An 18,199-nucleotide genomic window follows, 5' to 3' on the forward strand; every position below is an offset into this window, starting at 1 on the left:
CTTTACTGTGGTTAACTTAGGTTTTAATAATTCTGACTTATTACATAAATAATACAATTCAATACATAAATAACCCAAGAACATGCATCGCGGGGGTTGGGTTAAATGCGGAAGACACATTTCGGTTGAATGCATTCAGTTGTGCAACTGACTAGGTATCCCACCTTTCCCTATACAACTGACTAGGTATCCCACCTTTTCCTATACAACTGACTAGGTATCCCCCCTTTCCCTATTCAACTGACTAGGTATCCCCCCTTTCCCTATTCAACTGACTAGGTATCCCACCTTTCCCTATACAACTGACTAGGTATCCCCCCTTTCCCTATTCAACTGACTAGGTATCCCCCCTTTCCCTATACAACTGACTAGGTATCCCCCCTTTCCCTATACAACTGACTAGGTATCCCACCTTTCCCTATACAACTGACTAGGTATCCCCCCTTTCCCTATACAACTGACTAGGTATCCCCCCTTTCCCTATACAACTGACTAGGTATCCCACCTTTCCCTATACAACTGACTAGGTATCCCCCCTTTCCCTATACAACTGACTAGGTATCCCCCCTTTCCCTATTCAACTGACTAGGTATCCCCCCTTTCCCTATACAACTGACTAGGTATCCCCCCTTTCCCTATACAACTGACTAGGTATCCCCCCTTTCCCTATACAACTGACTAGGTATCCCCCCTTTCCCTATACAACTGACTAGGTATCCCCCCTTTCCCTATACAACTGACTAGGTATCCCCCCTTTCCCTATTCAACTGACTAGATATCCCCCCTTTCCCTATACAACTGACTAGGTATCCCCCCTTTCCCTATACAACTGACTAGGTATCCCCCCTTTCCCTATTCAACTGACTAGGTATCCCCCCTTTCCCTATACAACTGACTAGGTATCCCCCCTTTCCCTATACAACTGACTAGGTATCCCCCCTTTCCCTATACAACTGACTAGGTATCCCCCTTTCCCTATACAACTGACTAGGTATCCCCCCTTTCCCTATTCAACTGACTAGGTATCCCCCCTTTCCCTATTCAACTGACTAGGTATCCCCCTTTCCCATCAGTCACTGGTTTGGAAATGTCTCCACTGCATTGCGTTGTCCAATCATATCTTGTCAGATCAGTTACTTAAAGAAGGAGGGAAGAAAGGAAGAATGCATTTTGAATTATTGGAGCAGGGCCTGTCACCTCCCGAGATGCTATTTTTTAAAAGCATCGCTCTGGTTCATGAACACTGGGCTTGTCTGTCTGTAGGTAGGTAGGTTGAGAACGTCCTCTACAGAAGTCATGGGTGAGTGGGCGGAGCTCCATCCCTAGACCCCAGAGCTCCACCCAGGAGGGGGCGGGGGAATAAAGTCTGGGGGCGGTTCAGAGAAGTCGTCCTGATCAGGATGTCCATTGGCCCTCACTGTTGCTGAGGAAAGGAAAATCATATATTATTTAGAGTGTGTGTGTGTGTGTGTGTGTGTGTGTCGTGTGTGTGTCGCGTGTGTGTGTGTGTGTGTCACCTATGTGCCCAGTAGAATGTGTGGGAGGGCTGGAGACAGGCAGACTGGTCACATGCAGAGTGGAGGTGGTGGTTAAGGCTCTCCTCACTGCCTTCTGATAGTTGTGATACAGGGTGGCCCCATACTAAACAAAGATAGATACGGGTAGGTACACACAAGAGAGTAAAGGGTATGAGAAGAGTAAAGGGTATGAGTAGAGTAAAGGGTATGAGTAGAGTAAAGGGTTTGAGTAGAGTAAAGGGTATGAGTAGAGTAAAGGGTATGAGTAGAGTAAAGGGTATGAGTAGAGTAAAGGGTATGAGTAGAGTAAAGGGTATGAGTAGAGTAAAGGGTATGAGTAGAGTAAAGGGTATGAGTAGAGTAAAGGGTATGAGTAGAGGAAAGGGTATGAGTAGAGTAAAGGGTATGAGTAGAGTAAAGGGTATGAGTAGAGTAAAGGGTATGAGTAGAGTAAAGGGTATGAGTAGAGTAAAGGGTATGAGTAGAGTAAAGGGTATGAGTAGAGGAAAGGTTATGAGTAGAGGAAAGGGTATGAGTAGAGGAAAGGGTATGAATAAAGGGTATGAGTAGAGTAAAGGGTATGAATAAAGGGTATGAGTAGAGTAAAGGGTATGAGTAGAGGAAAGGTTATGAGTAGAGGAAAGGGTATGAGTAGAGGAAAGGGTATGAATAAAGGGTATGAGTAGAGTAAAGGGTATGAGTAGAGTAAAGGGTATGAGTAGAGTAAAGGGTATGAGTAGAGTAAAGGGTATGAGTAAAGTCTAACCTTGGCTACTCTGATGGAGTTGACCCAGAGGGAGAGAGTGTGCTCATCGTCACAACACAGGAACCTGATGTACTGGGACTCCTTCTGGATCTGAGGATGCTACAGGGCAAGACCAGAACATATTGTATTGATGGTAATCAACGCACCTACAGCTAATTCTCCCATGCATGCAATGTCTGTCAGGAGAGACTGCATCGATGCTTGATGCAATACGTCTTTGTTCAAGGAGTCCAGTATTTATTGTTTTAGAAGTTCATCAACAAGCCTGCAGGAGGCGACCTATGATGGAGCTCCATGTGTACTTCACTAGCAATGGTAAGAACCTTTCTCGATCATGTTAAGAATGCATGAACATTCCCATACACCCAAAATAAATGGTGAGTATAAAAAATAAAAGGCCCCTAATTTGAACCATAACTTTGTTGCCTGTTTTAAATCAAAACTCTTATTTGAAGATACACTTTTTTGTCACACCAAATTTTTGCCTCTAGAAAATAGTGTCCAAAACAGAAATGGATTCAGCTCGTATGTTGCCGTTATAAACCGTAACGTGGAAATATAAGCTCAAGTTCAAGGTAACAGTTAGGAACTCAACTTCCGGTGATGTACCTTTAAAAACAAATCACTGTCAGACATGGTTCTGACCTATTATAACTGACCTATGACCTATTATAACTGACCTATGACCTGTTATAACTGACCTATGACCTATTATAACTGACCTATGACCTATTATAACTGACCTATGACCTATTATAACTGACCTATGACCTGTTATAACTGACCTATGACCTATTATAATTGACCTATGACCTGTTATAACTGACCTATGACTTATTGTAACTGACCTATTGTAACTGACCTATTGTGACCTATTATAACTAACCTATTGTGGCCTATTATAACTGACCTATTATAACTGACTTATTGTAACTGGCCTATTATAACTGACCTATTGCAACCTATTGTAACTGACCTATTGTGACCTATTATAACTAACCTATTGTGGCCTATTATAACTGACCTATTATAACTGACTTATTGTAACTGGCCTATTATAACTGACCTATTGCAACCTATTATAACTGGGGCGGCAGGGTAGCCTAGTGGTTAGAGCATTGGACTTGAGCAAACCCCTGAGCTGACAAGGTACAACTCTGTCGTTCTGCCCCTGAACAGGCAGTTAACCCACTGTTCCTAGGCCGTCATTGAAAATAAGAATTGGTTCTTAACTGACTTGCCTAGTTAAATAAAGGTAAAATAAAAATAAAACAATAATAACTGACCTATTGTAACTGAACTATTATAACTGACCTATTATAACTGACTTATCGTAACTGACCTATTGTAACTGACCTATAACTGACCTATTGTAACCTATTGTAACTGACCTATTGTAACTGACCTATTGTGACCTATTATAATTGACTTATTGTAACTGACCTATTATAACTGACCTATTGCAACCTATTATAACTGACTTATTGTAACTGACCTATTATAACTAACCTATTGCAGCATATTATAACTGACCTATTGTGACCTATTATAACTGACCTATTAATACTGGCCTATTATAACTGGCCTATTGTAACTGACATATTGTAACTGACCTATTGTAACTTACCTATTGTGACCTATTATAACTAACCTATTGTGACCTATTATAACTAACCTAGTATAACTGGCCTATTGTAACTGACCTATTGCGACCTATTATAACTGACCTATTATAACTGACCTATTATAACTGACCTATTATGGCCTATTGTAACTGATCTATTGTAACCTATTATAACTGACCTATTGTAACTGACCTATTATAACTGACCTATTGTAGCTGACCTATTGTGACCTATAATAACTAACCTAGTATAACTGGCCTATTGCGACCTTTTATAACTGACTTATTGTAACTGACCTATTATAACTGACCTATCCTGACTTATTGTAACTGACCTATTATAACTGACCTATTATAACTGACCTATTATAACTGACCTATTATAACTGACCTATTATAACTGACCTATTGCAGCCTATTGTAACTGGCCTATTGTAACTGACCTATTGTAACTGACCTATTATAACTGACCTATTGTAACTGACCTATTATAACTGACCTATTATAACTGACCTATTGTAACTGACCTATTATAACTGACCTATTATAACTGACCTATTGCGGCCTATTATAACTGACCTATTATAACTTACTTATTGTAACTGACCTATTGTAACTGACCTACTGTAACTGACCTATTATAACTGACCTATTATAACGGACCTATTGTGACGTATTGTAACTGACCTCTTCTAAAATGTTCTTACTTGTTAACAGTTACAGGTCAGTCAGACTAATATAAGTCCATTCTTGTGAACTACATTAAACTACATTCACTTCTTTACTGGTTGACCTTACCATGAGAACCATCACTATCATCAACTTAGCTGTTCATTTCCTGAAAATATGAAACAGAGATAACAGAGGTAACAGAGATAACAGAGATAACAGAGATAACATAGGGATAGATCTTGGGCTCCTGAGTGGCGCAGCGATCTAAGGCACTGCCTTAGTGCTCGATGCGTCACTACAGACACCCTGGTTCAAATCCAGGCTGTATCACAACTGGCTGTGATTGGGAGTCCCATAGGGCAGCGCACAATTGGCCCAGCATCTTCCTGGTTTGGCCGGTGTAGGGCGTCATTGTAAATAATAATTTGTTCTTCACTGACTTGCCTAGTTAAATAAAAATTTAAGTAAAAAAAAAATAGGATAGTAGAAAAAGCGCAAACTCCTCCCATCTGGCACTCCAAGCAGGCTTAAGAAAACAAAGCTCAACGTAGTAGAAAGATTTCAAGTAGTATTTCAACCCAGAGAGAACATTGGGGTTGAGTGGTGAATTGTAGTTGCAAACTAAGGACCATCAGACACAGCTCAACCCAGCTGCAAGGTTCTAAGTACCCGACCCTGAGCGCTCTTTTGAAGGGACGCCACAACCCAGCATGTGTCAGACCTGCCCTCCACTTCAACCAACTGACACCTCACTCCCCCTGCTGTCATTCTTTGTCTGAGAAAATTATATTCTCTGTAGGGGAAACGTTTCCTTATTAAAAAGCCTCTTGATGACTGACAGGTCGTTTAAGTTGATAACTGTCTGTCTCTGTCTGTCTGCCTGATTGTCTGTCTGCTTCTCTCTTTCTCTCTCTCTCTCATTCTCTCTCATTTCTCTTTCTCTCTTGACACCTCACTCCCCCTGCTTTCATTATTTTTCTGTCTCTCTCGCTGTCTCTCTCTGTCTCTCTCTTTATGTTTCTCTCTCTGTCTCCATTTCACTTTTTCTCCCTTTCTCTCTCTGTCTCTCCCTGTCTCTCTCTTTCTCGACCTGTCTCTCTGTCTCTGTCTCTTTCTCTCTCTCTGTCTCTCTTTCGTTCCTCATAATAGATAGTGATCTCTGATGGACCACACTAAACTATAGCAACATCCACGTCAGATGTCGGTGTGTGGTGGCGTCGTGGCAATGTGTTATAGTAGACACAATAGGACACAGCTTCCTGTTAAAATTTTTTATATTTATACATGCAAACATTCAAATATTTGTTGCCTTGCTGGCCCTCAAAACTTTTCATTTGTATTGTATTGCAAACCATGCAGGGCCGAGCACGCCCCCATCCACATTGACAGGGCTTAGTGGAGCAGGTAGAGAGCTTCAAGTTCCTCGGTGTCCACATCACTAAGGAATTATCATGGTCCACACACAACAACACAGTCGTGAAGAGGGCACGACAACGCCTCTTCCTGATGAGGAGGCTGAGTTAACCCCCACAATTACTCCAGGGCCATCACAATGTCACTAACCCTGTGCTTTTTTCAGCCTGTCAAAAGTGTGTGTGTGTGTGTGTGTGTGTGTGTGTGTGTGTGTGTGTGTGTGTGAGAGTGTGTGTGTATGTGTGTGTGAGAGTGTGTGTGAGAGTGTGTGTGTGTGTGTGTGTGTGTGTGTGTGTGTGTGTGTGTGTGTGTGTGTGTGTGTGTGTGTGTGTGTGTGTGTGTGTGTGTGTGTGTGTGTGTGTGTGTGTGTGTGTTACCTCAGGGTGTTGATGGGAGAAGAAAAATAAATGAATAACCATCATGCTATTGTTTCCTCTGAAGTGGATGGCCTACCTTGAGGATGAAGCAGAAGTTAGTGGGTGCTTTGTACTTCTGTTTGTAATCAGTGGTGGTGTAGATGTTGACTTTGTCAAACTGAATGAAGCACGCCAGGTCCCTGGATGTCTGCCAAGGGAGAAAAACATTTAAAAAAACGGACAAGCAGAATTCAGTTCAGTATGGATCATATTACTGAAGATGCAGTAAGTTATTAAGGATTTCCTACAGCACTGTTTTAGTGGGAAATGTCCCAATATGAAGGAATGAATGTAGACGTCCTCACTAATAAAATAAAAAAAACTGGTTTACCTCAGTTCTATGTAGAAACAACATGTATAGGTCTCTGTAAAAGTTTAGAAATGGCCTGTAATACTGTATATCAAAAATACTTTCTATGTTTGGACAAGATGTTTACGGGACTTGCTGGACTTTGATGGTTATTATGTCACTTCCTGTACCTTTGTCTTTCCTTTAGGCACGTAGTATATCCCAGAAGCTCTGAGCAGGAAGTAGCGACGTTTCCACGATTTCTTCCTGTCCTCCCTCAGATACAGCGGCCCCTCCAGGTCTGGGACGATGACAGACGGACCCTCAAAATGTTCCTGGATTCAGACGTTTAAAATGAGGTGTGTGTGGAAGTGTTTGAGGGTTTTGGATAAATCTGATTTGCTATAGAGGAAGGAGAACTCCTTCAACAAAATATTAGTACAGTGAATGTGTTTACTATATAGGCTACAGAATCCTCTATAGGTGTGTTTGTGATGATAACTCACCTTTAGCAGAAGTTCCTTATGGCATTCTTTTATCTCATTCATAAATTGTTTATGTTTCTTCCATAGGTAGAATATCTTGGAGGTGAAAAGACAATGTTAGATAAAACAAAAAAAAGATTAAAAAAACAACACCTTATGGAACGGAGGGGACTGTGAAGCAACACAAACAGTGGCACAGACACATGCACACACATGCACACATGCGCACACACACACACACACACACACACACACACACACACACACACACACACACACACACACACACACACACACACAATAACATACGCACTATACACACACACGGATTTAGTTCTGTAAATATGAGGTAGTGGTAGAGTAGGGGCCTGAGGGCACACAGTGTGTTGTGAAATCTGTGAATGTATTGTAATGTTTTAAAATGGTATAAACTGCCTTAATTTTGCTGGATCCCAGGAAGAGTAGCTGCTGTTTTGGCAGGAACTAATGGGGATCCATAATAAACCCCAGGAAGAGTAGCTGCTGTTTTGGCAGGAACTAATGGGGATCCATAATAAACCCCAGGAAGAGTAGCTGCTGTTTTGGCAGGAACTAATGGGGATCCATAATAAACCCCAGGAAGAGTAGCTGCTGTTTTGACAGGAACTAATGGGGATCCATAATAAACCCCAGGAAGAGTAGCTGCTGTTTTGGCAGGAACTAATGGGGATCCATAATAAACCCCAGGAAGAGTAGCTGCTGTTTTGGCAGGAACTAATGGGGATCCATAATAAACCCCAGGAAGAGTAGCTGCTGTCTTGGCAGGAACTAATGGGGATCCATAATAAATAGAAATATAAATGTCAGCACAGGGATATCAATAATGGAACTAAAACACAGAGCTTGGCTGCCAGTTTGTCTACTATAACCAACTCTTTCATTTGGTAAAAAGTTGGCAAAAATAGAGACATACAGTGCCTTGCGAAAGTATTCTGCCCCCTTGAACTTTGTGACCTTTTGCCACAATTCAGGCTTCAAACATAAAGATATAAAACTGTATTTTTTTGTGAAGAATCAACAACAAGTGGGACACAATCATGAAGTGGACATATATTGGATATTTCAAACTTTTTTAACAAATCAAAAACTGAAAAATTGGGCGTGCAGAATTATTCAGCCCCCCTAAGTTAATACTTTGTAGCGCCACCTTTTGCTGCGATTACAGCTGTAAGTCGCTTGGGGTATGCCTCTATCAGTTTTGTACATCGAGAGACTGAAATTTTTTCCCATTCCTCCTTGCAAAACAGCTCGAGCTCAGTGAGGTTGGATGGAGAGCATTTGTGAACAGCAGTTTTCAGTTCTTTCCACAGATTCTCGATTGGATTCAGGTCTGGACTTTGACTTGGCCATTCTAACACCTGGATATGTTTATTTTTGAACCATTCCATTGTAGATTTTGCTTTATGTTTTGGATCATTGTCTTGTTGGAAGACAAATCTCCGTCCCAGTTTCAGGTCTTTTGCAGACTCCATCAGGTTTTCTTCCAGAATGGTCCTGTATTTGGCTCCATCCATCTTCCCATCAATTTTAACCATCTTCCCTGTCCCTGCTGAAGAAAAGCAGGCCCAAACCATGATGCTGCCACCACCATGTTTGACAGTGGGGATGGTGTGTTCAGCTGTGTTGCTTTTACGCCAAACATAACGTTTTGCATTGTTGCCAAAAAGTTCAATTTTGGTTTCATCTGACTAGAGCACCTTCTTCCACATGTTTGGTGTGTCTCCCAGGTGGCTTGTGGCAAACTTTAAACAACACTTTTATGGATATCTTTAAGAAATGGCTTTCTTCTTGCCACTCTTCCATAAAGGCCAGATTTGTGCAATATACGACTGATTGTTGTCCTATGGACAGAGTCTCCCACCTCAGCTGTAGATCTCTGCAGTTCATCCAGAGTGATCATGGGCCTCTTGGCTGCATCTCTGATCAGTCTTCTCCTTGTATGAGCTGAAAGTTTAGAGGGACGGCCAGGTCTTGGTAGATTTGCAGTGGTCTGATACTCCTTCCATTTCAATATTATCGCTTGCACAGTGCTCCTTGGGATGTTTAAAGCTTGGGAAATCTTTTTGTATCCAAATCCGGCTTTAAACTTCTTCACAACAGTATCTCGGACCTGCCTGGTGTGTTCCTTGTTCTTCATGATGCTCTCTGCGCTTTTAACGGACCTCTGAGACTATCACAGTGCAGGTGCATTTATACGGAGACTTGATTACACACAGCTGGATTGTATTTATCATCATTCGTCATTTAGATCAGCATTGGATCATTCAGAGATCCTCACTGAACTTCTGGAGAGAGTTTGCTGCACTGAAAGTAAAGGGGCTGAATAATTTTGCACGCCCAATTTTTCAGTTTTTGACTTGTTAAAACAGTTTGAAATATCCAATAAATGTCGTTCCACTTCATGATTGTGTCCCACTTGTTGTTGATTCTTCACAAAAAAAATACAGTTTTATATCTTTATGTTTGAAGCCTGAAATGTGGCAAAAGGTCGCAAAGTTCAAGGGGGCCGAATACTTTCGCAAGGCACTGTATGTAGCAACCATGCAACATACCATTTCACTGTTAAATTAGAAAGAACAGTTCACTGTTTTGTGTGAACTCTGGGCCATGGTCATAAGGGCAAGCAACAGTAAATGTTTTAAAACATTTTGCAACAGAAAACACAAATTGACATTTGTTTTTGGTGAAGTTCAAGTAGTTTCCTCCCTGTTTCAATAAATGTTATTCCGTTTGGTGCCGAATCAATACTTCCCAGGTCTCTACTGTACTCACCTGGGGGTCTTTGAAGAGGAGATATTTGTTGGGTCTCAGAAGGAAAAGGATTTTGTTTTCACTGTCTCGTGTCCATGCAGAAAGAGACTCCACCAGATATTCATGGTCTTCAAACCCCCTTTCTGTATTGAGAAAAAATAGGAACTTCAATTGCTTTCTGAAAATGATGTACATTAAATCATACTGTACAATATCATATCTTAAACATACCATTAATACTTTGACTGCACTTGACTGAACTTACTTGGTGCAATGGAACCAATGGAAGAGTCTAAAAAGTACAAACCCGACACCAAACTGCCATTTCAGTCAGGCTCAAGCAAACGCTCAAAGTATTTGACAGAAACAAATACTATTTGAACCCAGGTCTGGTGTGTGAGCCTCACCAGCCTGCAGCTCAGGGTTGGTCTCACATAGGCTCCAGTCCATGCTGCAGTCGCAGTGGGTCTTCTCAAACAGATTATCCAGCACGTCCCTCACCGTCTGTCTCTCGTCCACCATCAGTGTCTTGGAGCTGCCATCGCTCATCATCACCTTGACCACCAACTACAAGGATGTACATAGGAACAACCATAGACATATAAGTATTTATTGGGAAACACTCAATATGGCCACCGGTTCACCCATCACAGATCATTGACTTGAATGGGGATAGCCATTCTAGTCATTCTATTTCTATGTGAAGAGCATTTCACAATGATTACTAGAGTGATGTGCATCTACACTCCCCTCCGTATGTATTTGGACAGTAAAGCTAACATGTTAAATGTGTCTCTATAATCAAGCATTTTGGATTTGAGATCAAATGTTTCATAGTAGAAAATGTCACCTTAAATTTGAGTTTTTTTTGTTTTATACATGTCTGTTTCACAGTTTAGAAATGAAAGCACTTTATGTACCTAGTCCCCTCCATTTTAAGATGTCATAAGTATTTGGACAGATTTGACTTATTAGTGTAAAGTAGCCAAAAGTTGAGTATTTGGCCACATATCCCTTGCACACAATGACTTTATCAAGCTTGTGACTTGACAAACTTGTTGGATGCATTTACGGCATGTTTTGGTTGTGTTTCGGATGATGTTTTGGATGTGTTTCGGATGATGTTTTGGTTGTGTTTCTGTGTGTTTCGGATGATGTTTTGGTTGTGTTTCGGATGATGTTTTGGATGTGTTTCGGATGATGTTTTGGTTGTGTTTCTGTGTGTTTCGGATGATGTTTTGGTTGTGTTTCGGATGATGTTTTGGATGTGTTTCGGATGATGTTTTGGATGTGTTTCTGTGTGTTTCGGATGATGTTTTGGTTGTGTTTCGGATGATGTTTTGGTTGTGTTTCGGATGATGTTTTGGATGTGTTTCGGATGATGTTTTGGATGTGTTTCTGTGTGTTTCGGATGATGTTTTGGTTGTGTTTCGGATGATGTTTTGGTTGTGTTTCGGATGATGTTTTGGATGTGTTTCGGATGATGTTTTGGATGTGTTTCGGATGATGTTTTGGTGGTGTTTCGGATGATGTTTTGCCCATTAGGACGTGAAATGAAAGGTTACATTCTGGATTGTTGCCTCATAGGAACCATTTGATCTCAAATCCGAAATGCTGCAGTATAGAGCTGTCATTTACAATTTTAGCATCACTGTCCAAATACATATGGAGGGGAGTGTATATATATATATATATATATATATATATATAGGTGTTTTCCTCCAAACCTCACAGTGATATACATGATATAGAGGTATCTCAACTCCTCACAAAGTGAAGCTGCTATTATAGCCGGTTTAGTGAAATTAACCCAATGTACCTTCTTAACTTTGGCTTCTTTTAGCTTCTCCAGAGCCAGCTTGATTTTGTCGGCTTTGGCTTGTGCTTCAGCCTCTCCCTGGAAAAAGGAAGGTATAATGTTTAATTAAAAGAGCAAGAGTGTAAAGCAGTGCTACCTTTTACTGTATGTCGGAAGTAAATAGCTACAAAAACAGAAAGGTTAAAATGCCTTGATATACAGAAATATAAATAACTGCAGAACTCAAGGGCCTGATGTTGTGTACCCCTGCATTTATAACATAAATAGTTATGTGTTCTTGCCTGAGACCTGAAGACTTACATTAGCTCCCCTGGCTAATGCCTAGCTTTTAGCTCAGAGGGCTAACAGTCTTGTGGTGAGCAGGAAACCCGCGTTCCAACCCCAGTCAGTCACACATTACAGCGTACAGTATATCTATGGGAAGTTACCGCTAGCAGTGGTTCAGAGGGTTCAGGAGGGAGAGAGGAGGAGGAGGAGGGGATAGGTGCTTGGACATTTTGTTGCGGGGTGTAGAGGCCAGACTTGTGCTGTTGTGTGTGGACATGTCCCGTCTTGGCTGCATTCAGTGTCTCCTCTGTCTCCGTCAAATCTGACCCCAGATCAGCCATCAGAGCGTCAAGGTCGTGATCCTCTAGCTCATTTAGAGATTCTACCAGAGAGGAAGGTGAAAATTAGAGGAGGTAGGGTTTGTCTGATCAAAAAGGGTTGTGGGTAAATGGGACAACACAACTACTTCCCTTCTAGTTAATGACTTTACCAGTCTAACTCGTGTACTAGTCAAATGTGCTTAGTAAGGTTGTTATTGGCAAGCAAGGCTTGAAATACATTTACAGTATGTCATATGCATCAACTCTAGAGATAACTGTTTGATGACCTAGTGTTGCTGGTGTTTTTCACCTTTCAAATCTGTGAACCCAATAGAGAAGTTGTTTTCTATCTGTGAACTGCTGGATGATATTTCTGAGGAGTCCGTTTCATACCCAAGACTCTGTCAAGACAAAGGGTTCAGATGAAGAGTTTGAATACAGATATTTTAGGACATGAACAGACAGGAATTGTATGTTTTACATACACTCTTACAAAAAAAGGGTTCCAAATGGGTTCTTCGGCTGTCCCCATAGGAGAACCTTTTTTGGTTCCAGGTTGAATCCTTTTAGGTTCCAGGTAGAACCCTTTTCGGTTCCAGGTAGAACTATTTTGGGTTCCATGTAGAACCCTCTGTGGAATTCAAAAGGGTTCTTCAAAGGGTTCTCCTTCGGGGAGGTTCTAGATAGCACCTTTTTTTTCTAAGAGTGTAGAGAACACTCCAACAATGTTTGCAGCATTTGTAAGTTAATTCCAAGAAAGCCCTCTAGAAAAACATTCCGTTTTTTTTTTTTTTTCTTCAAGGACGTTCTGGGTAGCCATGCTTATAAGCTGTGTGGAACACAGTCAGAATTCAGACCTTGTATTTTTTTTTTAATGTCAAATAGAAAGATAACAGAAATATAAAAGAAGAAAGCTATAATTCTGCATTAAGTCAATGATGTGATGTCAGAGAGAAACTGATTATTAAAGATGTAATGCAATGTTTTCATAAACATCCCCAGCAGGCAACACCAGTAATTCTATATCTTAAACAGTCTATAGAAGTGGGCGACCTGCCGACCTGCATAGGATCTCCCCTGGCACACATAAAACCTGATGAACGTAGAGACAAACATCTGTTTTCATGTTCAAAGCCACGCTCAATTAAACCTTTAGCCCTTTGAGTCATTGGGTAGCAAACCATGGATGGATTCTGAGGTCTGATTAGCCTGCATGCTCCCAGGCAATAACCCAAATTGTGTATAAATCCAATCATGGTCATAATTGGATTACATTTGATCCTCTTAAATTCAGGAAGAATGATTATTCAAATAAAAATGGTTTTCTTCCTAATTTGGATAAGACCCTGTTAGACAGTGACACATTTGTGGTTCTCCATATGAGGTTTAATTGACCCATTACGTAGTGTTCGATTTTAATGTATTGCCATTTAGGACCAATCCTGTCCTTAGATCTACATTCATTAAAAGGGGAAGATCCATATTTTACAACTTGATGTTAGATGGTTCCTCACCCTGAAAGTAGTCTATGGGCCTGGAGAATATGTAATCCATGTTTTTAACAGCCACTATAAACTTCAGCTAACTTTATCTAGCGCAATCAGCTGAAAATCAATGGAAGGGATTTGTCAGCATCAAACCCGATATTGAGTTAATTCGGTTATTTTTAAAATGTCTATTCCTTGTTTGTCCCTATCACTTTCATTGATGTTTAGCTAGCGGTGGCTTAAGTTAGCTGAAGTTTGTAATGGTTGTTTAAACAAAACCAAGCCATGGATTATAGTTTCTCCCGGTCCATAGACTACTTTGGGCTCCCAAGTGGCGCAGCGGTCTAAGGCACTGCATCTCAGTGCAAAAGGTGTCACTGCAGTCCCTGGTTTGAATCCAGGGACTGGATCTGGCCAAGAATGGGAGACCCATAGGGCAGTGCACAATTGGGCCGGGGTAGACCATTATTGTAAATAAGAATATGTTCTTAACTGGCTTACCTAGTTTAAATAAAAGGTACTAAAAATCTAACGTTAAGGTGTAAAATACAGAAATGTCCCTTTAAGAGGAGTTTAATGCATGGCATACAATGCACATACTTTAGGCCTTAGCCAGTATTCTATTTGTGTCAAAATGTTTCGTCTGGCTACATACATAATAGTGTCATGGAGGACCAAAAGTGCTTGAGGACATCTTCATCCTACGATGACCTTACAATCAGTGGCTTGCGTCCATTACTCAAACCAGATGATATTACTTCTCATCATTCACTTTTACTTCATTCATAATAAATCAACATCTTCTCTATATTAATTTAAAAAAGAATACATTGAAAATGAAAAGGCTAATTTACAGCTGTAGTCCTTGGGTTAAAAACCGCTACAGCCTCAATAAAAAAAACAATTTAACACAGTTGCTGATGTTCTGATGAATCATGGGAAGTGTAGTTTATGAATAAGAGTGGTCCCAGTGATAACTTACCTGTGTTAGGAGGTCCATCTCTCCCAGCAGGTCAGTGAACATGGCGTCTATGTCCTCCATCTGTTACAGAGAACAAGCAGCAGTTGTTTAAAACAAATGGCTACATGCAAGAAGACCATCAATGAGCCCAACCAGTGTAGACTGCTGAGGGGAGGACGCCTTATTATAATGGCTGGAACGGCGTGAATGGAATGGCATCGAACACATGGAAACCATGTTTGACATCATTACCACGAGCCCATCCTCCCCAATTAAGGTGACCACCAACTTCCTGTGAGCCGTAAACATGACATCATTGGAGTTGACAGAGAATAGCCCTACTCAACCAAAGCCACTTCAACTTGTAAAATCTTAATTAAAGGGATCATTTCAGCTAAATTGCATGAATGCAGTCTATGGACAAAGAAAGGCTGTAATCCCATCCTTGGTTTTTACTGACACCAACTGCTAATATTAGCATTTTTCTAACCGGAAAAAAACGCTGTAAGTGAATGGTACCCAGTTAGCGTGTTTTAAATGCCCACAGTGGCACAGAGACTCAATGTGGCGGTGTGGTATGTGACGGCTCAAAGGGCTTCCATGTTGCTTGTACTTTGAGAGGTGGACACATTTTTATTAGAGGCTGCCAGACAAGTTGCTTTTTAAAAAGGTTCAATGCAGCTGTTTTTATCTCAATATCAAATCCTTTCTGGGTAGGAGGTGTTCAGTCCCAGGCTCCTTAGCTTAGTGATGAGCATTGAGGGCACTATGGGGTTGAACGTGGAGCTGTAGTCAAATAGGTGTTCCTTTTGACCAGGTGGGAAAAGGCAGTGTGGAGTGCAAAATAATTGCCGTCATCTATGGATTTGTTGGGGCGGTATGTGAATTGGAGTGGATCCAGTGTTTCTGGGATGATGGTGTTGACGTGAGCCATGACCAGGCTTTCAAAGCATTTCACGGCTACAGATGTGAGTGCTACGTGGCGGTAGTCATTTAGAAAGATTACCTTGGCATTCTTGGGCACAGGGACTATATGGTGGTTGGCTTGAAAAATATATTGGTATTACAGACTGGGCTAGGGAGAGGTTGAAAATGTCAGTGAAGACACTTGCCAGCTGGTCAGCGCATGCACTGAGTACTCGTCACTGTGAATGTTAACCTGTTTAAAGGTCTTACTCACATCGGCTACAGAGCATGTGATCATACAGTCGTCCGGAACAGCTGGTGCTCTCACACATGGTTCAGTGTTGCATGCCTCGAAGCGAGCATAGAAGGCATTTAGCTCGTCTGGTAGTCTCGTGTTTGCAAGCCCTGACACATCCAATGAGTTCCTCTGTCCAGTGTCTGTGTTCTTTTACACATCTTAATCTTTTCTTTTTATTAGTCAGTCTGAGATATGTCTTTTTCTTTGTAACTCTGCCTAGAAGGCCAGCATCCAGGAGTCGCCTCTTCACTGGTGACGTTGAGACTGGTGTTTTGCGGGTACTGTTTAATGAAGCTGCCAGTTGAGGACTTGTGAGGCGTCTGTTTCTCAAACTAGACACTAATGTACTTGTCCTATTGCTCAGTTGTGCACCACTCCTCTTTCTATTCTGGTTAGGGCAGTTTGTGATGTTCTGTGAAGGGAGTAGTACACAGCATTGTACTAGATCTTCAGTTTCTTGGCAATTTCTTCCATGGGATAGCCTTAATTTCTCAGAACAAGAATAGACTGACGAGTTTCAGAAGAAAAGCCTTTGTTTCTGGCCATTTTGAGCCTGTAATCAAACTCACAAATGCTGATGCGCTAGACTAGTTGAGTATCTGAAGGCCATTTTTAATGGTTATTTAAAACAGCACAACAGTTTTCAGCTGTGCTAACATAATTTCAAAAGGTTTTTCTAATGATCATTTAGCCTTTTAAAATGATAAACTTGGATTAGCTAACACAACGTGCCATTAGAACACATGGTTGCTGATACAGTGGCTTGCAAAAGTATTCACCCCCCCTTGGCATTTTTCCTATTTTCTTGACTTAAAACATCAAATTAAAATTGATTTTTGGGGGGTTGTGTCATTTGATTTACACAACATGCCTACCACTTTGAAGATGCAAAATATTTAATTGTGTAACAAACAATAAATAAGACAAAAAACAGAACTTGAGTTGTGCATAACTATTCCCCCCCCCCCTCCCAAAGTCAATACTTTGTAGAGCCACCTTCTGCAGGAATTAAAGCTGCAAGTCCCTTGGGGTATGTCTCTATAAGCTTGGCACATCTAGCCACTGGGATTTTTGCCCATTCTTCAAGGCAAAACTTCTCCAGCTCCTTCACGTTGGATGGGTTCCGCTAGTGTACAGCAATCTTTAAGTCATACCACAGATTCTCAATTGGATTAAGGTCTGGGCTTTGACTAGGCCATTCAAAGACAATTAAACATTTCCCCTTAAACCACTCAAATGTTGCTTTAGCAGTATGCTTAGGGTTATTGTGCTGCTAGAAGGTGAACCTCCGTCCCAGTCTCAAATCTCTGGAAGATTGAAACAGGTTTCCTTCAAGAATTTCCCTGTATTTAGTGCCATCCATCATTCCTTCAGTTCTGACCAGTTTCCCAGGCCCTGCCGATGAAAAACTTCCCCACAGCAGGATACTGCCACCACCATGCTCCACTGTGGGGATGGTGTTCTCTTGGTGATGAGAGGTGTTGGGTTTGCGCCAGTTATAGTGTTTTCCTTGATGGCCAAAAAGCTCCCTTTTAGTCTCATCTGACCAGAGTACCTTCTTCCATATGTTTGGGAACTCTCCCACATGCCTTTTGGCGAACACCAAACATGTTTGGTTATTTTTTACTTCTTCTGGCCACTCTTCCGTAAAGCTGTGAAATGCACGGCTTAAAGTGGTCCTATGGACAGAAACTCCAATCACCACTGTGGAGCTTTGCAGCTCCTTCAGGGTTATCTTTGGTCTCTTTGCTGCCTCTGATTAATGCCCTCCTTGCCTGGTCCATGAGTTTTGGTGGGCGGCCCTCTCTTGGCAGGTTTGCTGTGATGCCACGTTCTTTCATTTTTTTTATAATGGATTTAATGGTGCTCTGTGGGATGTTCAAAGTTTCTGATATTTTTTTATAACCCAACCCTGATCTGTACTTCTCCACAACTTTGTCGCTGACCTTTTTGGAGAGCTCCTTGGTCTTCATGATGCCCCTTGCTTGGTGGTGTTGCAGATTCTGGGGCCTTTCAGAACAGGTGTATATATACACTGAGATCATGTGACAGATCATGTGACACTTAGATTGCACACAGGTGGACTTTATTTAACTAATTATGTGACTTCTGAAGGTAATTGGTCACACCAGATCTTATTTAGGGGCTTCATAGCAAAGGGGGTGAATA

General features: G+C 41.3%; 1 protein-coding gene across 3 annotated transcripts in view; it reads right to left on the reverse strand.

Annotated features, from left to right (window-relative positions):
- Position 1: 1 nt before the first annotated feature.
- Positions 2-18,199, reverse strand: part of LOC110508238 (amyloid beta A4 precursor protein-binding family B member 1-interacting protein) — a 23,895-nt gene continuing 5,697 nt past the window's right edge. Inside the window, exons 2-13 of one of the 3 annotated variants that reach the window (XM_036966925.2) lie at positions 14,848-14,907; positions 12,689-12,779; positions 12,220-12,440; positions 11,792-11,869; positions 10,380-10,539; positions 9,994-10,115; positions 7,204-7,278; positions 6,889-7,032; positions 6,446-6,556; positions 2,284-2,382; positions 1,518-1,641; positions 2-1,423 (exon numbers count right to left, since the gene is read on the reverse strand). In XM_036966925.2, coding sequence (XP_036822820.1) covers positions 1,323-1,423; positions 1,518-1,641; positions 2,284-2,382; positions 6,446-6,556; positions 6,889-7,032; positions 7,204-7,278; positions 9,994-10,115; positions 10,380-10,539; positions 11,792-11,869; positions 12,220-12,440; positions 12,689-12,779; positions 14,848-14,907 — 1,386 coding nt within the window. In that variant the 3' untranslated portion in view covers positions 2-1,322. The remainder of the gene's footprint in view (positions 1,424-1,517; positions 1,642-2,283; positions 2,383-6,445; positions 6,557-6,888; positions 7,033-7,203; positions 7,279-9,993; positions 10,116-10,379; positions 10,540-11,791; positions 11,870-12,219; positions 12,441-12,688; positions 12,780-14,847; positions 14,908-18,199) is intronic. The other 2 variants (XM_090225217.1, XM_090225218.1) reach the window with 2 other exon arrangements.

The sequence above is a fragment of the Oncorhynchus mykiss genome, chromosome 28 (genome assembly GCF_057628025.1).
Source record: "Oncorhynchus mykiss isolate SJ-2025 chromosome 28, ASM5762802v1, whole genome shotgun sequence".
In the NCBI taxonomy this organism is placed as follows: domain Eukaryota; kingdom Metazoa; phylum Chordata; class Actinopteri; order Salmoniformes; family Salmonidae; genus Oncorhynchus; species Oncorhynchus mykiss.